The sequence below is a fragment of the Cygnus atratus genome, chromosome 4 (assembly GCF_013377495.2).
Source record: "Cygnus atratus isolate AKBS03 ecotype Queensland, Australia chromosome 4, CAtr_DNAZoo_HiC_assembly, whole genome shotgun sequence".
In the NCBI taxonomy this organism is placed as follows: domain Eukaryota; kingdom Metazoa; phylum Chordata; class Aves; order Anseriformes; family Anatidae; genus Cygnus; species Cygnus atratus.
The window spans coordinates 36,002,352-36,025,654 of NC_066365.1; the positions used below are offsets into that span (position 1 = coordinate 36,002,352).

At 37.0% G+C, this 23,303-nt stretch overlaps 1 protein-coding gene across 5 annotated transcripts in view; it reads right to left on the reverse strand.

Moving 5' to 3' along the window:
• Positions 1-8,951: 8,951 nt before the first annotated feature.
• Positions 8,952-23,303, reverse strand: part of GAB1 (GRB2 associated binding protein 1) — a 98,489-nt gene continuing 84,137 nt past the window's right edge. For 4 of the 5 annotated variants that reach the window (XM_035550694.2, XM_035550682.2, XM_035550702.2 and 1 more), the window contains exons 7-11: positions 16,859-16,948; positions 14,667-14,760; positions 14,207-14,330; positions 11,086-11,208; positions 8,952-10,837 (exon numbers count right to left, since the gene is read on the reverse strand). In XM_035550694.2, coding sequence (XP_035406587.1) covers positions 10,679-10,837; positions 11,086-11,208; positions 14,207-14,330; positions 14,667-14,760; positions 16,859-16,948 — 590 coding nt within the window. In that variant the 3' untranslated portion in view covers positions 8,952-10,678. The remainder of the gene's footprint in view (positions 10,838-11,085; positions 11,209-14,206; positions 14,331-14,666; positions 14,761-16,858; positions 16,949-23,303) is intronic. The other variant, XM_035550688.2, reaches the window with a different exon arrangement.

A 23,303-nucleotide genomic window follows, 5' to 3' on the forward strand; every position in this document is an offset into this window, starting at 1 on the left:
GCTGAAGCTCCCTCACCTTTTGTTCGTAGGTACAGCTAGATACTGGGTACTCCAGCTGAACTGCTCTGCAATTAAAAGTAGAAAGTGTTCAGCTGTGGATGCACCTGCATTAACAAGCAGTGTTAATGGAGGGACATCCCCTGAGCATAGGCTGCTGGTTTGCAAAGCTGCGTGTCCCACACAGAGGGGGGGCTAACAATGCAGATAGTAAGAGAAATTACTGCTATGATTATTACAATTCATTTTTCTTTTTTTTTTTTTCAGAGACTTTAACATTTTTTTGAAGTTAAAATAGTTTGCTTTGACATTTCCAAACAATTGTGTCAATTCATTTCTCCCTAACTACTCAGAAGAGTAGTAGTAACTTCTCAGAAATTTTCAGTTTTCCTAGAACAGGATTTCTCAACTAGTACCAAATTTCCTGACATGTCTAGGCACTGTTTGTTATGATTTCTCATCATAGATGAAAATCCAGTCCCAGGGCTTTGCTGAAGGTTCTTCTCTACATTCAGTGAGACAGCTTTAACTTCTCAATATAAGCAGTAGCAAATGACACTAAGTTTACTGACTTATCCACCATCTGACTTGTCTCCAGTTTTAATCTGCTCTGCCTTAGCTCCTGCCCCTTCTCCTCTCCTCTTCTAGAGCTGCTTCTGATGACGCAGTACTATCTGCATCGTGTGGGCAGTAGGTGAGGCTAGGAAGCAGGATTCTCCCCTTCCTGATTTTTCACTCTTCTGTTTCCCCAGAAAAGCACTCAAACAAAACCACACATGGAAGATCCCTGGTGAAAAAAAGTGGAGCATTCAGGAAGTAATCAGGTATTTGGGAAGAGGATGATGTTTCAGCACCTTCACCATCATTTGTCAGTGTAAAATTGCCAGGTAAGATCATAAAGGTTGGTAGGAGAGGAGAGAGAATTGTTAGTATTTTTCTCCCTTTTCCTACTATCTCCATTCAAACCTCATTGAATCTTGGCCATCCAGCAAGTCAGTGAGAGGTGCTGAGATACTTTTGGGCCTCAGAAAAGATTAATATATCTTTCATCTTCAGACTAGCTTCTTCTCTCTTCCTGGCTACTGCTTTAGCTTCTCCATTTTCCTCACTTTCAAGAAACTCTACCTTTATGATAAAGGAACAACACTTTTTGCTTAAATATCAAAGTTAACATTGAATAAAGTACCAGCCTCAAGTATTTTGTTCAAATACAGTGAAATATTGTAAAAAAAAAAATCCTAGCCACAATCTGAATTCCACAATAAAACCAGAAAATCTTTGTATTTTTTTTCCTCTCTGCAGAGGCAAGAAATAAAAATCAGTCTTGCAGCTGCACAGACATTGCAACATTGTATGAGTATTTTTTGATAACCCTATTAGGATAACAGTGAAATAGTTTCATATATCCAAAGGCTTCTGAATATGATTTAGTACACCACAAAAAAAAAAAAACAACACTCTTACCTCTAATTCATCCATAATTTCATTATTCAATATTACTGACATTAAGTTGTCATGGACGCTGTATCACTGCAAGAGTGCAATATCAGTAGGAGTCAACTCTTAAATCTGAATTTTAGACAAACTATTTCCAAGCAAAGAGAGCCATGCTGTGAAGCAGCAGTAGGAGTTAGTTATGGCTTAACCCAGCAGGCAGCTAAACACCACACAGCTGTTGAATCATGCCCTTCCCTACAGCAAGATGGGGGATAGAATCGGAAAAGGTGTAAGCGCAAGAACTCATGGGTTGAGGAAAAGACAGCTTAATAAGAAAAAGACAAGTGACAGAAAAAAAAGCAAATGATGAACAAAACTATTGCTCACCACCAGGTGACAGATGCCCAGGCAGTCCCCAAGCAATGGCAGCCTCCCTTGCCAACTCCCCCCCGCTGTATTGCTGAGCATGGCATCATAAGGCAAGGGACATCCCTGCCATCCACTTGAGCCAGCTGTCCTGGTTCTGTCCCCTCCCAGCTCCTGGTGCACCCCCCAGTCTCCATGCTGGCAGGGCAGTATGAAAAGCACGAAAGTCCTTGGCTCTGAGTAAGCATTGCTCTGCAGCAACTGAAACTGTGTGTGCTATCAGCGTTATTCTCATCCTAAATCCAAAACACAGAACCTTAACAGCTACTAGGAAGAAAACTAACTCTATCCCAGCCAAAACCAAGACAGTTACAAAATCTCATGGTCAGAAGAAAAGGCTGAACTACAGACAAAAATAAAGCAAACTATTAGACTTCGAAGAAGTACAGAAGGCAGGCATAATAAAAAAATAAATCCAAAGGTTTGAAATTTCTAAAAGCTCTAAAACCGTAGAAGACCAAGCAAGAACAAAAAGAAACAATGACCTCCAAAGTTAACATATGTTCATAAATGCACAAAATCATAACAGTCCATACAAGCCCAAAAATGGAGACCTTAAATTAAAAGCAACCAGGAACATAAAGAAGCTCATGACAGAGGTTACTGATGTGTTAAACACCAACATGTGCTCAAATACACAATAAGGCATAAAAATTCTCCCTCAGCCAGTACCAAACTGTAGAGACAACTAATTATTAACTTGCTTATAAAGTTAGTAAAGAGCACTTTAATTACAGATTTTTGTCAAATCTCTCGGGTGACATCTTTCAATTTTGTTGCTCAGTTGTGTAATCATAACTAATATTCTTGAGATGACTTCTTGTTAAATTTAAATGAAAACACCACAAGAGCAACTCAAAATGATACCATTAGCTGTGCAGCAATTATGTTAATAGGCGTTGCTGCACATGCATTAAACACTAAATCTTCTCAAAGTTTGGAAAAGGAAAGGAATGAAACAGAACTGTTTGTGGTCACAAGATCAGACACATGCAGGCCATTTGAATTCAAGAAGCTAGGAAAAGGGAAAGAATCTGGTTTGCATTAAGTTATTAGTTGTTTTTGGTTTAAGTATAGTTCAAAATGCAAAAGTAAAATGCTACACAAAAGTTAGATGTTAGATTCTGCCCAATAACAGAGGTGCAGCTGCATCATAACTGATGATGCATTGACTTTCACTGTAAAAAAAACATACACAAAAGATACCATACATTAATTTCAATAGATTCCTTATTGCAATGGAAACAAAGTTTAAGTATTTACCACTTAAGTGTATAAATATCTATCCACGTAGCCTTTACTGGGAAGATGACATTGAAGTTATTCAAATTACACAGTAACCATGCTAACACTGTGTTTCATAGAAAACAAATGGCGCTGAGTTCATCCAGTGCTTAAGCTGTAACATACATCCACAGAGCACGTCAGTCTCTGCTTGTGTCGGATTTAGAGCAAGACCTTTGGTCAGTTAAATTTACCCATAAAAAGCGTCAACTGTTGATACTTGTTAAAGTAATCCTCAAAGAAAGGAGATCCTGTAACAAGTAGCACTCAGAGAAGAAACCCACAATAGATAATAGATGCTTTTATTTTTTGGAAGCCACTGTGACTAAAAACACTCAAACAAAATACACAATTATATATTTTTACATATAAAAATAACACGAAATAACATAATATGCTCATACACATAATTCATTATGAATACACATCCTTCCTTCTTCAAAGCTTCCGATTCTCATCCCTGCCAGTGGTCAACTTCTTCACAATGTTTTCTCACAGTCATGAAGTTCACTTCTCACCAAATGGCATGGCAATGAGAACAAGACAATGTAAGCAGAGCTGCTCCCTCACAAAAGTCAATTACTACATCAACAGGCACTGACTGAACTAAAAATCAGTCTTGCGGCTGTATAGAACTGGCAACATCATATGAATATTTTTTGCTAACCCTAACAGGATAATGAAATAGTGTCAGAGACCCAAAGGCTTCTGAATACGTGATTTACTTCTCAATGAAGCTTTTAACACTAATTCATCCATAATTTCATTATTCAGTATTACTTGAAATTGTCATGGACCTTCTATCACTGTGAAAGTGCAATATCGTTATTAGTGATCAGACCGTATCACCAGTACCCAGCTATTTTATGAGGAAAGGCTGACAGACCTGGGTCTGTTCAGGCTTGAGAAAAGAAGACTGAGAGGGGATCTTATTAACGTTTACAATTTTCTTAAGTGTGGGAGACAGAGGGGTTTGGCCAACCTCTTTTCAGTGGTTTGTGGGGACAGGACAAGGGGCAACGGCCACAAAATGGATCACGGGAAGTTCCACACCAGTATGCAAAAGAACTTCTTCACAGTGAGGGTGACGGAGCACTGGAACAGGCTGCCCAGGGAGGTTGTAGAGTCTCCTCCTCTGGAGATATTCAAGGCCCGTCTGGACGCCTACCTGGGCAACCTGCTCTATGGAACCTGCTTTGGCAGGGGGTTGGACCCGATGATCTGTCAAGGTCCCTTCTAACCCCTACAATTCTGTGATTCTGTGACTATCGACATCCGCTCCTCAAAAGATCACAGAGTTGGTTTATGTGCCTGGGGAACTTGGAACCCTATTACACTCAATACTTTTCAAAAATGCTGCTCCAGGCCTAACTACAGATCACTGAACATCATTTGTTTTAACCTTCTGGCCTCAACTACAATTAATTTAATAAATAAGTACAATATGATTTATCTGTGTTACTATGAAGACATCAGCAGAGGGCTGAAACACCATTTGGATGCAATTAACTCCAGACACAAGCTGAGGTACTCCAGCAGGCCAGTCCGAGGCATCTCCACAACTCCCTGGCTAGAATCTTTCACCGCTGACAGGTAAGGGGAAAAAATCCTAAACCACTTCAATTAACCTGCATAATGTGTGCATGTAAATCCACAACACAACTGCACAAAAACAAGTACTGATTACTTCTTCTAAGTCTATTCCCTGAAAACAGCCTACAAATACCATGTCTTATATAACTTAAAATCTGATAGGAACTGATCAAAAATAAGGTAGTAATTATATTTTCTCCCATTCTGGTGAGCTGATTAAGAAAAAGTAGTAAAGGCAACTTTCAGCTGCATTTATTCACATTCGCTAACAATGATGCAAATAGGAACCTATTGTCTGTAAATGGGATTTTAAAATAGAAATATGTACTTTACCTGCAGCATTCCTTAATTGTTGTTTCTTGGGCACGCACTGGGCTCTGCACTGCTAGGTTACACTGCTAGTCACTAGCTAGTTACAGCTAATTCAAGAACAGCTCAACTCTCCTGCAATGAAATGACAACAGCTAAACTTGAATAAAATATCAAGTTGTCCTACTATAAGCCTTTCATTTTTTCCTCAGTCAAAAGCACTTTATTTCATACTTGAAAATGCTCAGTCAGTTCCAAAAGTAATGCTAAGAATGGTTTTACTATGTAGTATTACACCTTTTAAATATCTTCTTAAGACTGGATTTCCATACCACCTTCCAAAACACAAATCAGGTCATCTGGGCACACTACGCAAGTCCCACATACACTAACACCCAACAACAGCTGAAGAGAACTTCAAACAGCATTTAATCAAATCTTGTAATAGGACTCAAATTCTTATTGGCTTTTCTCAAAATTCACGTGACACGCATTTTCTTCTTGTTTTATTGCAGATCCACCTTGCTAGGAAAAGGCTTGGGATCAGTCATGAATCCTGTAAGAATATTCAAACATGGATTAGTACAAATATTGATTTTATAACTGAAAGAAAACTGAGTATCTCATTTTAACAACTTTGGTATTTTATGTTCTAAACTACATGGGATTATTTCTATTCCATTTTAACACAGTGGGCTAAAATACTTCTAAATTAAGAAATGAAAACAAAAAGTATTAAAAAAATTAACACAGAATTAAAGGCACTGCCATGTGCCTCATGGTTTAAAAACAGGAGAAAATTTCTTTTGTCTTACTAAATTCTGCATCATAGTGAGATGCTTCCATTGAAAGTCAATTTTACTGAAGTGTTTGGTGCTTTTAGTGTTTCTTAATTTATGCACGGGCACCACAGGTTACGTATCTCTACATTTCAGGTAATTTGTTTCTTGTAAAAAGAAGTCAAAGCAAACATCAACCTTCTCAAATCCTCTAAAATATAGGAATTTTCATTTAAAAAAATTGTGAAATGAAATCCACTGGCATTCAACAGCTGGATTGTTCTGATAAGACATCAAGCCTCTCAACTAGTTAAGCATCCAGCACCTATTCTCCCATTTTTGTTACTGAAAATTAATACCAAGGATGCTAAACCTTAAACATACACTGGGAAACTTTTAATGCCAAAGACATGTTCATAAGTATATCGAGTACCTTCTTGTTTTGTCCCACTCTGTACTTCATGAGGCTGAGAACTAGACTTAACTATACCTTGTTAAGTTAAAATAGAAGTTTAACAAAGAGAATCACATCTTGGTCTTCAGTTCATCCACAACAAATTGCCACATTTTTGTGGAACATTTATTACACTAATTGCTGGACAAGCACTCGTTTTTGTTGTCATGGATCACCTTAGTATTTACATGTAGTAAGACAAGAGGAAATGAACGTCAAGAAGTGTTTGGTGCAATACACAGAAACCCCAACCAAATACAAGAAATATAGAGGATAGTCTCCAAATTTAAGTCTGCCTGTGGACAGCACTCTGCTTCTTAAGAGTTGTAAGCGTAAAAAAAATCCAAACGTTACATGGTATTACTGCTTTCTAAAATACACTGACATTGCACAGCAAAAGCTTTTTCTTGAAAAAATATGTATATCCTCTGGCTCTTTATGATACAAACCTCAATGGTTAAGGAGGGAATGGAGGGTTCATTCAGGGCTGGTAAGTTTCCAAAGTAGTTTTGCAAGACTATAATATATATATATGTATATATATATATATATAAATTGATAGCTGCAATCATTAATAACTAAGCTTAAATGTCATTGTGATAAAGATCTTGCTTAGCTCATAATGGAATTTGAAAGCTAAAGAGCTGCTCATCTCTCCCCATTTAGCTATATGGAGCAATGAATTCTAAATTACGTAATTAAAATGGCAAGATTGTAATTTGTCTGCATGACCTGTGTGTGGCACTACGTCAACTACCATACATGAATGGATTGCAAGATTTTTCTTTCATATAAATAAAAATCTCAAAAAAAAAAGACTAACAGTCATGTTTATATTGTCATCTTTTTCAAGGTCACTTCACATATTTCTAGCATAACATAACAGCTGTTTCTGCACCTGCGCTTTATGAGGCTATAATGATTAAGTCAGTATGTAAGTGTGGCCAGCAGTACTTACCAGGAAAGCAATTGCTCAGATCGTAAGGTAAGGGGATGCCAAAACATTTTCATAGTTGATCTTACTGTACAAGGCACTAAGATTTTCTTCTGATTTTTGTGAGGAAGATTTACACACATATTTGCAGTTTAAAATTACTCATCTATGACACAGCAATTAAAACTATTTACAAATGAAAACAGTGTTTTAGTGAAACAAGACCTTACCTGTTTGAAAAGGAACACTTGAAAAACTGCTTCTGCACTGATCTCTACTGGAGTTTCCATCAGCATCCATCCCTGTTACCAGAGTGTTCTCTGGGAGCTGGTAATGGAAAATTGCACATCTAACAACAGCCTAGCTTTCTTTCTACCACTTACAATTTTAGAACTCATTCTTAATGTAATATTCACATTCTTAGGAATTTCCAGAGCTCTGACAATCCTGCAACACAAAGTCCCACTCTAGCTTTCTAGGTGAAATACCAAACTTAGTATCATGTCTCTGATTCTGAACATTCTTTGGTCAACATGGAAGTAGAAAAAACACTTCAATTAAGGGGAGAAAACAGCTAAGAAATCTAATAGACTAAAGAAAAGTTCTAGATGACTACTTTGTATTCTACTACCTATACAGGCTGAAAACTTATTTGCCTTAACAAGGAAAAGAGCCTCAAAATAGAGTTTATTATCAATCATAATAATGTTATGAACACTGTCAAATTTAAAATGAAGAAAAAATAAGCATAATCTGTAAACCAAATACTGATGTCAGCAAACAGAGCAAAACCACCTTGTGTCACTAGCTCAAGAAGAGAGGCCAGCCTAGGAAACTGATTTTTTCAGGCATTTATACTTCACTACCAGAGATGCTCAAAACATCTGAAAAAATACTCTTTGATATTTAAAGTGTCAGTGCTCAACTACAAAAAAAACAGTTGTAAATATATATACTTATATATAGACACATGTAGTTGTGTAGTCAGTAAATGTTTCAAGGAAGGAGGGGTTAGGGATGTGTGAAGGATTAGCAGCCCTTCCAAACTTTCTCCCCGAGATTTGTTTGTTCGCTGAGAAAATAAACTACAGCTTTGAAATATTCTAAGATCATAATTAATCCTTGGGCATATGTGTGATTGCAGGAGTACACAGCATGACTCTTTCCCACAACGTTAAGCAAAGTAACTACAGCGCATAAACAGGAGCAGTGATTATCTAATCACTTCTGCTAACACATTAGAGGCAACTCATCAGTAGAGGTACACAGTTGCAATTGTACCAATAAAATGATTAAAACCAGTATGTCCTAAACCAAACATTAGACTTACTAATTATTCACCATGCCTGTGGCTTTGTCAGCCGTAGCATCAGTGAGGAGCAGTTCAGTATTGGATAAAACCTTCAAAGCAGAGTTGAGTTATAGCTCCAGGGTCTTTAAGGATTTCAACTACTTTTGATTAAGCCATCGAGGTCCCCTGGCTCGCATCACTTTTCCTGGCTCCCAGAAGGCTGGGACTCAGATTAATTTAGTTGCTTGCGGCAGGGTTTTACATCAGAGATTTGTTTTGAAAACTCTTTTTTTGAACTCTTTTTTGAAAACTCTAGACTTTTTTTTGTTGTTGTTTGAAAGGTACTAAGAGATAATGTACAACTTTGGGAGAAAAGTGGTTTGTATCTAGGCACCTTTACACATATTAATACCCGTTCACTGTTTCACAGGACAGAATTTACACATCAAAACTGAACAACTTGATTTATTTAAAATCCACCTCAAAATGCATTGTGTTTAGTTTTTTTTTTTTAAATGAACATTCAAAGCATCAAAATATTACTAATTTAAAAAGAACCTTTGTTAAAAATAACATAATTTACATATGGTAGATTGTGGCTGTGAGGGGAGAGAAACAACCAATGGTAGAATAGACAGTACTAAGGCCAACATGCTGGAAAACAACACAGCTTTATACTCAACTTTTAAATGACTTGCACAAAATAAAACAATTGGGTGGGAAAATAAAACCAACTGCTTACTTATGGGCATTTGTGTAAAAAAAGCGTTAGTAAATTTTCTATCTAGACCTAACTCGTTCATGTATTTAAAGAGCTCTATTTTCTTCCAGATAACAACAACAACAACATGTTCCTAAACCAAGGCAGATTATTATTTGGAACTGGCATAGTAAAATAAAGGATCACAGTATACAGAGCTTAAAATCCTGTACCAGGAAAGAGCGACAAGTGGTTTACAAGGGGATCATTTAAGAATATTACCTAATTTTTAAAAACAGAGATACAAAATATCAGTTGCATAGGGATTTAAATATAAGGCCAAGCAGGAGATTAAAGTAAAATAAAGATCATAAGAAGGGCACTATGGTGTCAAAACATAGTATTTCCGTTTGAATTATGTCTAATTCAAAATCACAGTATTTTGCTAGTACTACAAACAGTGAATGTCAAACTGTCCCATTAATCTTGAACTGAAAACTGACATTAGAACTTCTAAATAGTACAAAACTAAAGCTCATTGTCTAAACCTGATCAGTGTATTAGCACAACAGTGCTTGGTACGTACCTGATTTATATACTCTACCTTCTGTAAATAATATAAAGGTTATTTCTTGTTAATAAGTGTGAGATCACAATATTACTGCATGCCATCAGTGGTTTGCAGGCTTACTTGGTATTTAATTATTCAGTCTTTAAAAGTGTAAGATCCCACCCTGCAGAATCTTCACCCATCGAACACAGAACACTGTCATTAATAAAATACAATAGAAGTTCCACCACTAACAACTAACATATAAGCCAGGATTGTAGGTCTAAACCCAGTATAGTTCATTATTATTAACTCACAGCAATTTTTGTTAGGAAGGTAACCTGTAGACTTCCAAATAATCTTTCGCATGTATTAAATATAAACAAGTAGGTAACTAACGGTCATCTCTTGACATTTCAAGTAGATTATTCAATTGTGGAAGTATTTCCGCAAAAATCAATTTTAAGTTGTTAAATGAAGTTCAAATATTAATTTCCGTATCTACATGTAGCTTAATTAACCTAAACTTGTAAGAAATAGTAGTGTAAAGAAAAAAATCTCCAGACAAATTAGGCGTTAAGATACACTAACTGGGAATACCTGAACCAACATTGTAACTGAAAAAGTGCATAAACATGGTAATACTACAGATGTGTTAACTACAGAACAAAAAGTTTTCTGAAAGCTAAGCAGTACTATTTTACATGTTATTTACAGGTTGCAAATTTTCCAGAGACCACATAGCTGATTTATGATCTTACAATTCTTTTGATACATTTGAAGTGTCATTTGGCTTCCATCCTATTCAGTCAAGAACCTATTCACGCACCAGTGAATACTGTACAATCAAGCCATGCTGCCATTGTGGTCCTGTAATTCTTCAAAATTCACTCCTTTCTGTTCTCCAAAGAAAAGGCAGTATATTCACTTCACGCTTTTCGTCGGTGTTTCAGATTCTGTAGACTGTCTCCCATCAGTCCATGCCTCCCGTGTGCTCTTCAGTGCTAGTGTTTTCTGCTGGTCAACCACAACATAATCAACTCTTTCGTCTGCCACACTGCTGCCTGAACCACTACTCTTTTTCTGGATAAAGACAAGGGTGACAAAAAAAACAGTTAAAGCAAACTAACTACTTATTAGAAAAATCAAATGTATGTCTCAAACAGATATAGAACAGGTACCGTTCAATGACAGGTCCAACAGAACCTCTCCAATTGACCTTTTGACAAACTAATTAGGGTGATCTTGCTGGAGGTTCTTTCCCAGCAACTACTCGTGAAGAAATTCTAAGCACCTCATGGCAGAAATGCACAAGTTCAAAATTTGCTCACCTTACGAGGTGGGGTAGATTTTCCTGAATCTAGGTCCAGATCTAAATATTCTACTTGTTTATCTCCTTTAGGTTTTACCATAGGGCTGCTTCCTCCATCGAGACTGTTGCTACCGAACAAATTCTGAAATTATAATACAAATAATTTCAGCTGCAAATGTACATGCTAATAGTTGAAATTATCAAATATGCTTATTATAAACTGTCAAAATATTCAAGGTTAAACAACTGGCTGAGCTCTTACAATCAGTTAAACCATGCAAGTTTTACTGACATTGTGCAACAAGTATATTCAAATTTAAGTGGAAATGGAACAATGTTGAGCTTGGGCCAGAGTCAAAATCCAAAGGGGGTTGGGTAATGGAACCCAAAAACCAACCCCCCAAAGTTAAGGTTGCAACCAAATCAATCTGTCCTCCATCTAATACCCCTTTCATATCACAATATAAGAATGGAGTGGTTTTGGTGTTTCCTTCATTTATTTATTTCTTAAAGAATTTGTTACATCTCAAATCTAACATCTCTTAATTAAAATTATAAAAAATAATTGCCATTAAATACCTTAGGAGAATTTCAGCCTTAAAATAGTGGCAAAGCTCCAAAGGAAACTTTTGCATGTCACTCAAAAGCTATCATAATTAAGCTTAAAATCAAAAGGTGTTATTCAATTAATAAAACTAAAATATTAAAACTTTGGGAAATTTGTGCAGAGCTGCCTGAACTGAAGTTGTATTGCATATACCTAAATTTAAATTAGCCCATACTTTCACAACCTCACCTCCTCTGTCCTCTCCCAGCCTGATCCCTCCCTCTTAACAGGTGTTATAGGAACAGTACAATAGAAGGACTCTTCTCTAAAAGATAAAGAAAAAAAAAGGAAGACAGAGGGCAGCAGTCAGCAAAAAATGAAGAGGAAGGCAGAAGGAAAGACAGAAGGGTAAGGCTGACAGCAACTTGAAAGAAAGCAGAATATTGCTGATTTTATTAAATAAAACAGAAATGCAACATGTCCAAACAAGATGGTTCAAAGCTGATGACAGAAAAGGATGAAAAAAGTCTGGACTCCTTTCTAAGATGTTGTTGGAACAAATCAAAACTTTTGAAAAGACTATGTAATTAATTAGCACACATTAAAACAAAGGCCTTGACATATCTGGAAACATTCAGGTTCTCTAGGAAATAAAATTTTATTGGTTAAATCTTAACAGGCTGGGCTTTTTCAATTCATGTTATCCATTGCACCTGTATCGTCCATCTCATTAAGTGGTAAACAAGGACAAACACAAACAACTGTGACAACAGTTCATTTTTGTTGCCCAAACTCTCTAAACGTATTTCTGCATATTTAACAAAAATTGGGATCTGTATAAAGGTTTCCAGCATATATTTTAAAAGCTCTTACTCATTAAACAGAAAAGGATATGTTATTTCACACAAACTAGACAGGCAGAACATAAGCATTAGAAAACAAGCTTAAAACATACTTAAATGAAAATGGAAGGATATCTGTAGAACAACCTTGAAGAAAGAATGGTGCAAGCAAACAGAAGGTACTAATGACAGGCCATTTTGGCTGCAATATTAAATACACCGTCTTAGCACTGAAGTTAAACCCCCTGAAACGGCATTGTAAGAATCAACAGAAATCTCCACTTCTAATTGCGATTCTGCAAATCTACTTATGGGCAGAGGCGACTCCAAACATTTGTGCAAAACGGGACATTTCTTGCATCTGTAAAATGGGACGTGACCAATTACTTACCAGTGCCTCTTGCACAGCGCTCTTGTAAGAGATGGGCTAGGTTTTTACATCATTGGCATCCCACCACTGAAGCACGCTTCACCTGAGAAGCGCGCTTGCACTGCCAACAGGTCGGACACTGCACAAAACATGAGCCAGACTTTCTGCGGGCTCATAAGCTTGCACTGAGTCCGAGCTGCTGCAGAGAAGTCAGCAGGAGGGGCTTGCTCAGAGGGACCTAAGAAGTGGTATCCACAGGCAGCCATGGAGCACAAGAGGTAGAAGACTGGAGGGGACTGGGGTAGGTATGTGGGACAGCAGGGGGTGGGGTAGCAAGCAGCACTGTGAGAAGAGTCCAGGGCATAGTGAAACGGGATAGCACATGCCATATAGGAAGGCAGACAAATGAATAGCACAAAAAAAGGTGGCAAGAGGCAGGCTCTACCCCAAAGAAGGTTTGGAAACCATAGCTTCATAAGGCTTTAAAGGTGAAAAATGTATTCCCCACTAAAAGAGAATCAAAGCATCAAAAATGTTGCAATTGCATTGAAACTACCCTGACCCAAAACCTGGGGCAAGATTCAGGTATCCCCCCCACTGCTTTAAGAATATTCTGGACCATGTTTCATTCCAGGACTAGGCCTACTGCTGTTCTTTTACTTGAAAATGCTATTGCATTTTCTCTCTCCCCAATTAAAACAAACAAACAAAAACAAACCACCACACAATACACATCACTGATTTTTCTTAACTAGCTCTGACAGCACTGCAAGCTAAATATCTGAAACTCTACCATCTGAATTAACCCTCCCCAAAAGGGAAAAAAATAGATATTTAGTATACAAAGCCCCATTTGACTTTTTTTTTTTTTAAAAAAAAAGAAGCCTAATAAAAGCAGAGGTAGCTCAGTTCTTTTTTGTTGTTGTTGTTTTCAACAGAATACAAACATATCGATCCTTTTTTTCCCCCATCCTTTCCACATTTCTTGGAAGATCTCCTTTTAGTAAAGGTTTTTAAGCCTGTCTTAGAAGTTTTATGAATAATTTATTTCCCTTGATGCCCTGATACTCAACTGCTACATAGTCTAGAACTAACAATGGCAGACAAGAGGAGATGGTTTCTAGGGAAAAGAGAAAGTCATATGTTGACCTGTTTTGTACAACAGACATATATACTAACCATAGCCTCTATAAATGACTATACTCTTAACTTCCTCAGTGAAATCCTAACAAAATTACAGTTCTATTACACAGACTTAAGATTTTTGATCTAGAAATATAAAGGAAGGTGATGTTGAGTGGAAGGATTTGTGTTGTGTTTGCATGATTTAAAAGTAAGGACTGCACAGGAAGAGAGTAGTTAAGATGTAGATTTTACATACTGGGTCTTCAGTGGACTGATTTGGATTCATGGAAACATAATTCTCTTCACTGTCATGCGAGTCACTGCTGGAAGTTGTGCTATGAACTGAATCCGGTCTGGGAGACATGGGAAACCTGGAGGAGCTAATTACCAGGAATTATTTTACAAACAATACATCTTGAATATCTTAAACCTCCTGGTAAACAACAAAAATAAGCACATTAGAGATGAAATTTTCATTCAAGATTACTAGAGTGTTGCATTTTTTTGGTTACGTTTTCTTTTACATATGATATTGCAAAATAAAAAATCAGTGACATACTTTGTCTTAACGCATGCGTGCATACACACACACACTTCCAAAGGAAACCTCAATCTGTATTACACAGGCTGAGAATATAACACAGATGTGTATACACATATATTAACACTAGTCAACAAAAACAGTTAATCCAACTGAAGAAAAGCTAGGAACTTACTCTCGTGCAAAGCTTCTGGTGATAGGAGATCTAACTGGGGCTTGTAATTCTTCCCATTCAGGCAGCGGTTTTATTTCTAGTGGAGCTGGTTTTGCTATACAAGAAACAGACAACCTTAAAGCACAGAACATTCCCAAACAAACTTAAATTTAATAGCTTTTCAAAGCGTAAATGCCAGAAGGAAATACTATTTTTCAAATAGTGAAAACTAGTTAGGAAATTCCTATAAAGCTATGATACATTAACCTGTAGTTTAAATTTTCCAGTTACTAAAAAGCAACAGTATTTAGAAAAAAACACGAATTAAGAATTTGCAAGATACACTCCTACATACAATTTCCATTTCAAAGAGACTGAAAATGGCAGCATCATGTTCTGTGTTTACAGTGGCACAATGACTTGCTGAACTGACAAGTGCAGATAGGGTTGACAGTTTCAGCTTAAAATGCCAGCAAAGCCAACTCTGTATACTTTTCCTGGCTCGTGGACAATGATTATTATGCAAACTCTGCTCTGTATGCATGTGCCCCTACAGATTAGGTTTCACAGCTCAAAGTGTGGGCAGAATCTGCAACTAAGTTTGCAAAACGGAGAGATGAGCCAATACTTAAGTTCCAAAAGGTGTTTGGCTTGCTTCAGTGCTCACCAACTGCAGAGCAGAGCAGCGTGTTTGTGCCAGCAGTGACAGCTAATGTGCTAGAAAAGGTGCCATTTTTTAATTCCATTTTCAGAACAGAAACACAAGTTGATTGTTAGTGAGAAACATCATCTCATCTCTCCCTCCAACTTTTGTTTCGTCCTTCCTATACATTTAAAAAAATTCAAGAAGGATCATGGGACTCTTAGGGAACAAAATTACATATGGTCAAACTGTCGCCACAGTTCAAATCTCTACTTCATTCTCCCTAAAACTGTTTTAAGATAAAAAGCAAAGCCATTGAAATAACATCCAGCCCCACCCGTCCCCCAAATTATCTGTTTGCTGCATGTTAACAAATTCACCAAGATCAAGTATCAGGCATGCAGAACTAGTTCATGTAGAATAAAAGCTGTCATAAGCGATCACATGAGGAACTGACAGAAATCAGTTGCTTAATCAGCGTGGTTGTCTTGCAAGTGAAAAAACAGAACCGTACTCATCATACTTTCATTATACTCACTCTTCAGATAGAGTTTACTGAAGAGTCAGCTATCTTACATATCAAACAAAGACTTATGATTCACATTTTCTGGATAAGCATGAGTCTTTAGCATCCCAAACAATTTTCTCCTTTAATTAAAAAGTCATAATTACTCAAAGCATATCAAGCCTGCTTCAGTAATTGTGCCACTTTAACTCACTTGCTCATAAAAAGCTGTCACCACAGCCTCAGAAGAGGACCTACAACTCATCTATGTCAAGGTATAAGGTATCATATGAGATAGGGTGGCAGAACTGAACTTTACATAGGCAAGATGATCCTGAAGATTGAGTGACAAAAATTATCAGCTCAGCTCCAGTCCTCTGTCAAGGCCTGAGGCTAAATGGCAGGTACAATCAGTGGCCAAGGTACCACTCCAGCAGAAAGAGTAAGGACTTCGTCAAAGGAATACTTCATCTGGTTGCAATGGGCTTTAACGACCAAAGGTACTGAACAGCAACACTTCTGTGAGATTTTTGATGTTATCTGTAATTTGCTCTACTTCACGTGACAACATCAAGCACCACCTCAGCATCTTGATTTAAGCCCAGACTAATTGCAACGTTCATGAAGTTACCTACATAAATCACATTATTATTAAATGGTCACAGGATTGGTATTTTGCCTTACTTCAGCATTTAACCTACAACAGAAGACCCAAATAAACGGTGACTTCAGGTTTATTGCCTAACAAAAGACAGTTCAAGCAACTTACATGTGAGTCACACATACTTGTTTCTAAACAAACAAAAAAGTAAATCCAAAATATGAACAGCTAAAATTTAAGAGATCTAGCATCTATGTTAATGTCAAGGTAATGTATTCATCTGCTGTTCACAACAGAAAGGCTTTACTTTCTTACATAGTTTTTTGCTTGGCATGGGATACGCGTCTATGATCTTAGATTATAATAGAAGTAAGAAGGCTAGAGGAGAGTTATAGAGTAACAGTTCGCTTAATTTTTATTTATTTTTATAAAGCTCCATATACATACAGTGCTCAAGTACATACCCTTTCTTCTTGTAGTAAAGTCACCTATGGTTTGTGAATCAGTTCGCTCTAAACCATGTGGTTTAGGTCTTAAAATTTTAGGACTTTGACCTAATTGGTAAAAAGAAGACTCTCTTAATATAATATTCTTTTCATAACTGGAAAATGGAGTTTTGTAAATAAACAGCACAACCCCCTGCAAAAAGGTTAACACCACAAGCACAAGCAAGCTGCTGAAGGAAGAGTTTTACAGTCTAGTTAAGTCTCACGCTAAAGGCTTAAGCACCAAACTTGAAACAAAGAAAACACTGCATGCAAGTCATTTGCTGGAGGCAAGCATAAAAGCTGTACAAAAAGGCTAAAACATGTATCAACAAATTTTGTAACTGACCACTATTTTCAAGTTGTATTACATAAATTCCATATTTGAGGAATACCTAGCACGACAGGAGAATAGTCACCTTTCAGACATAAGTCAAGCTACCCTCAAAGAAATTAAGTCTTCTTTAGCTCCAGTATTACGTTGGATATAGGGATGGTCTAGGGAAACGTCCTACCCACTACGTACCCCCTTAGCTGAGAAGCCACCAGGAACTCCACACTGTAGTTAAACTTGCTACCGAGAGGTCTGTATCGATCTGCATCAAAATCCCCTCCCTGACCTTGCAGAAGCAGGGTGACTTTCTTTCGAAGCTCCCAGCCTGCATACAGCACAGAGCATTCCAGCCCTCACCACAAACAGCCCTATCAGAAAATGACATTTAATTCTTTTTGCCATTGTATACGAACACGTGCAAGTGCAGTGGATGCACTAATCATTCCCTAATATTCTATGCTATCATACAACGCAACCTTTTAAATGAACCTGGTAACAAGATGAGTATAAAATAAGAACACATTTTAGATTCAACACGCTCCCTCCAGGCAGTAGTAATATAACCCCCTTCTCAGTAAGGAACCTCTTAGCCAACTTAACAAAACTCTGCAAGCAGTTCTGGTCACATTGTGTATTTTAAATAAATATGATCAATAATGCATGATAACTAACTTGTCATGGAAGTCTACCTGACAAAGGGTTTGTTTAATATTACAAAAAGTGAGTGCCTTCAAGTGGTACACCAAGAAGCCATATGAAAGGTAAAGATTTACAATAAACCAAATAAGTTTAAGGCTGATTATGTTCAAAAGTTGCCCTACAGCACAAAAGGGAAAAGGACTGGCACAGACTCAGATGTGGGCTGGTTCTACCAGCAGTGAGTGAGAACGCTTTGTAAAAAATAAATTTGGCAACGAACACCACGAGTTTGCAAATCCCTACCCCAAGGGTTTTGCATATGAAGTGCTCTATTACTGTTATCGCTAAGTATTGGGAATAATCAAATAAGAAAGGTAAACACTTTTTTTTTTTTTTTTTTTACTGTATCTTAAATTTTACACAGCACTTCCACGAGACCATGCAGGTAAGACTATTTATTTACTAATATTGCCACACAGCAGCTTTAAAACAAAAGAACATGAAATAATTTTCACACAAAGGCTTCTTTTCTAATTTCAGAAACAGATGATCCCTTAAATGGCTAGAAGTGCTGATGAAGAGACCAAGTGGCTGGGCAATGCTGACCAAAGACTTGGACTGTCAAGTGGTACACATGGTATTTCCGTAAAGTATGCTGTTGACTGGACCTAGATCAAAAGCATGACCCAACACGCTGCCAAGTTTATTCTGAGCTGATTCAATATTCCTAAGTACCTTGCCTACAACTCAATGATAAAAGCTTGCCTATACAAAAGGCCAAGATCTCAAGCTCAATTGAACAGATTTAGAAGTTCAAATTCCAATGTTTTCTAATAAGAACAATTTGATGCTCAATATCCTTACCTAGTCGTATTAATTCTGTTTCAGTTTTATAATCTGATTTAAAAGAAACTCAGGCCAATACAACTCAATTTAAAATGCCAATCAACGTACTTACACATGAGCATAGATCTTATGCATACTGAGAAATCTAGCACACGTAATAGGGTTAATGACATTATTTAACCAGCACGTACTTTATAACCTCTCCTCTTACAGCCAAATGTAGGCTGAAGCAACTGAAACCAACAGTATGGGAGAGAGGCACATGGAAGTCAGGGCTGTGACTCATTATTTCTGCTTTTGTTAATGATTCTATGTGGTCTCATGCAGCTAACCTTCCTGAACTATGTGATTATCCCTGTTTGTAAAATATGGGCATTATGTAATTGCCTGCCTCATACTTAATTTAGCACTTCGAAACTGTTCTGAGGCTTTCTGAAGAGCTATTTAAATAAGTACAGGTCCCTATAATATTTCTCTTGTGCATCAGACAAGAACATACAAAATGTTCCAGCATAAAATAGACTGAGTTTTCATCTCTTCCTCCTGAAAGACTGTTCAACCTAAAATAAATTTAGTGGCAAAACAGCTTGCTGCTACCAGATAGCCAGGATAATGCAGTTCCCCTAGTTAGTTTGTCACAGGGAGTTAAAATACTTGTGCAAGTTTTCCCTCTACAAAATGAAAAAACAAAAGGCCTAATCTCTTTTGAGGAGCTTACATTGCAGTAGGAAAAATCTGACACCAGGCAAAGGAAAAGGAGTTGGGGAAAAATCACAGTCATGAGACTGATGTCTCTTATTTTTGGGTCTGTATTACAGAATTCCTCTACTCCATTTTTGTTCATTTAAGAAAAAAATAACATAAGGCTATGGCACAGAAAAGCCCTTGATAATACCTCTAACTCCCTCAAAAGGCACGTTTTAAATAAATCCATCAAAGAATTTCAAACTACCATTCCTTATCTAAATATCAGCAGTTCTGCTACTCTATTAGCCATATCTACAAACAGAAGAACAAATTTTTAGGACTGAAAACGCTTAAATACTACAATTGAAATTCCTGATGCTAACCCAGCGTAACCTCTCTACTTTGCTCCTCCAAGCTTGTGGGAAGCAAAGTGCTCTCAGAGTAAAGAGCTGGTTATAACAGAGAAAATGCATCATACCTGTACAACAGACTGGTCTCCAATGTTTATTCTCCAAAATAACCTCCCAAGAAGGGTGACAGGACCATTCCTCTAATTAGTTTAATAAAGGTGATGCAAGGTGTCTGTGGAGCTCCCAGCTCCATCTGGTGTTCCAACACCAGTGACACTAAGGAATGCATTTCCTACGGTTTAGGCCCACTCATCCTAGTTTACCTCAGCTAATGTTTAGGCACTTATATGAGGCAACGCTTTTAATATACAAACCCATTCCGGGAATGAAAAATCTGGGTTAAAATACAGTTTCTCTTTTTTTTTTTTTTTTTCCCTTTTTTTGAACTAAAAGGAAACACGATGTTAAAACACAGCTGGAAAGGAACCCACAGACGAAAAAAAAGCCAAAACACCAAATAAGTTACAGCAAGTGAAACCAACCAAACAAGAAGTGAAAATTAGATGTTTTCATTGTTCAGTCAAGTCACCACCTGTAAAATGCAGAACGCTACAGCCAGAAAAACTCAGTTTCTACACACTCAGTGATACGAATACTGTGCAAGGGCACTCTGAGCTGAAACATCACTAACGAAGTCTATTTTTCTAACAAATGGCTGCTTGTAAAAACTGCCAAGTAGAACAAGTGATTATGGATCCAGTGTTAGAGTGCAGTCAGATGGCATGAATTCTGCTCCTGGCATTTCGGTGTGTGTCAATGCTGCTTTTGTCTCACAAGTCATCAGGAGAAGAGTCCATTTCACTTGTTTGATTTTATTTCAAATAATGGTATAATTGAAAAACGTTTTTGTTTTGTTGCTGTTTTTTTCCCCATAGCCTAACGTATTCTCTTGTTTCCCAAAACACCTTGAAATATGATGTGGGGAGGGCGAGGGGGAAGCAGAGAGGAAGGGTTACCACTGCAGCGAAGTCCTGCATCAGAGTAGGTAGATCCTGTTGTGGTTTTGAGAACACAAGGCACCCAGTGAATAGTCTCATTTTGTTTTCAGGCTATAGCCTTGAAGCACTAGTACTAACAAGACTTCTGTTAAAAAGAAGCTTGTTTTTTGAGTGGTTGCTTGCTCTCCATAGCTTGCTGGCAATGGATTTTACATCAGGAAATTGCAAACATCCTCATGAATGAGGCCAACACACTCTTTAAACGCCAGGTATTTAGAGCTTAAAATTTTAAAGTAAATCTACTAATGTGACATAAAATTTCAGAAATGTGTGATCTGCTAATGCTGTTTCCTGGCCAACAGGACTCCAATCCTCACGAGACAAGGAGATCAGGCATAGGAACGCTAAAGCAGTGCTTTACTTGGAATAGAAAGGGGAGAGCAAGAGGGAAAAACATCCACAAGTGTCCTGCATCAATAGAAGTACTTTGAAAGCAACATAAAAGTATTTTTCAGTTTCCATTAAATACATAAAGATGCTGCATTTATTTTATTTTTTTAGAGAAACTGAAATTTGCAGAGGTCCAAGAATTCCAGTACTCAGAACTGCTGTCCTTTTCCTTAAAAAAACAAGGCTGAAGCTCAGTCTCAATCCCACAGGGTTTATTATTTGACTTTCAATTATGCAGAATAACCTCCCCCTTTCCTTCTCTTCCTCACCCCAGCGAACTCTGATTCCTGAGTACATGGTCTTCAACATGGAGCTCTACAAATATCCTGAATTTGCTTTTTCATCTCTGTTTTTATTAAGACTTTTTCCTGCCAAGGTACTTTTAATTAGAAACATGTATTTAGTTGCACAAGATTCATATCCATTTCCATACTAGTATCCTGCAACAAATAGGAGTATCGATACCGTGCTTAGTTCTGGTCAGTGATTCCACACAGAAGACGATGACTAGTCTCTTTACGACAGTAAAAACAAAATGGAAGCAGCTCATTCTTTCAAAATTATGAATTAAAATCAGTCATCTAAAGAGATACTCTCCAGTTTTCTTAGACTCCTTTAAATTCTCCAAATAATTTCTCTCAGAGCACTGGTACTTTGGATACTCCAGAAATTAAGAATGAATTAGAAAAAACATCTGATTATAAAGGCAAAATGTATCTGATAGTTAAGGTTCACTGGTATTCATAAAATACTTGCCAAATGCCACAAAAACTATTCAGAGAATACCAAAGCTATTAATCACCTAAATACTATTTGACTGCTCTAATTTGAAAGTAATTCTACATGTCTATATTTAACAATCCCCCAATGCATGATCAACTAAAAGCCTTCAATACCAAAGGTAGTGGTTTAAGACCAAAGTACAGAGTTCTGATGTGTTTATTGATTAGGAGCTTAAAGCTGTACTAAGATGTATGAAGTCCAAGGGACACTGCTTAAGATTGCTTTCACTTTTATTTTTTTTAATGAAAACTGAAAAACGGAGCAACTTGTTCCTTGAAAAAATCAAGCCTAATGTTAAACCTATAAAAAATGCTAAAGAGATATCAGGACTATGTATATAAAAAAATGTTTGCTTAAACAGGCATTAAAATACAGGGAAGAAAGAAAAAAATGAGGAGAGGAAAAATATAGAGGGTTATCACCAGTATTCTCCTGCTCTCCCTAGGATCTCTGAAGTTCTACAATACCGTCTCTACAACTGGTACCAGAGTAATTCTTGCAGTTTGTCTTTAGAAAAGATGTTAAATTTTTTAAAACCATTACATCCAATAAGTTATAGCTTCACTTACAGCTGTAATGTAGCTATCCAAGAAAGTCTCGGAATTATTTGCTGTTTCAACATTTTCTGAGACCAATCACAGCTGCAAGTTAAGGATTGGTGGACCATAGCAAGGCATTATTAAGTTCATTTAAAGCTTGTAACCAAAAACTAGCCTCACAGAAGTAATTTAGTACTGCCATGGAGGAAGTATAATACTCTTGAAGTACTATATGTGGAAGAAGGCTTTGGAGCTTGGGGGAAGAATCAGTAAATTTGTATTCATTCTGCTTTAGGGACTCTGAGAAAACATCAAAACATCCTCCAAAGAGTTATTTTTTTAAAATTCTTAAACAGAACAAATAGTAATTGTAGCTTCCAAGACTAAATAGAACAATTAAGTGCTTGGATTTCTTAAAACAAAATGAAGAACACTTCTGCTCTGAAAAGTCATAATGAAAATTAGTTGCTTATTCCCCAGATCTTCATTTTTGTTCTTCCTATGGATTAAAACCATCATTCACAATTTTTTATTGCCCACTTGTCCTGGAGCCTAAGTGATATTTCATTTAAGAATATGCAACTATCATAATAGTGTGGAACTCTGTAGTGTTGCCAACTTCTTTTAGACCTCTCCCACTTTTCTCCTCCTCTTTTCCATTGTTTTTAAAGTAAGTCTTATCTCCTGTTGTCACAAATGTTTCAATTGTTTCTCTGAAGTTTTATTTCAGGATGCTGGTGTGGTGCTCCTGCTATATCAGGATGTATACTATGTTCACATCGTCCAACCCAACACATG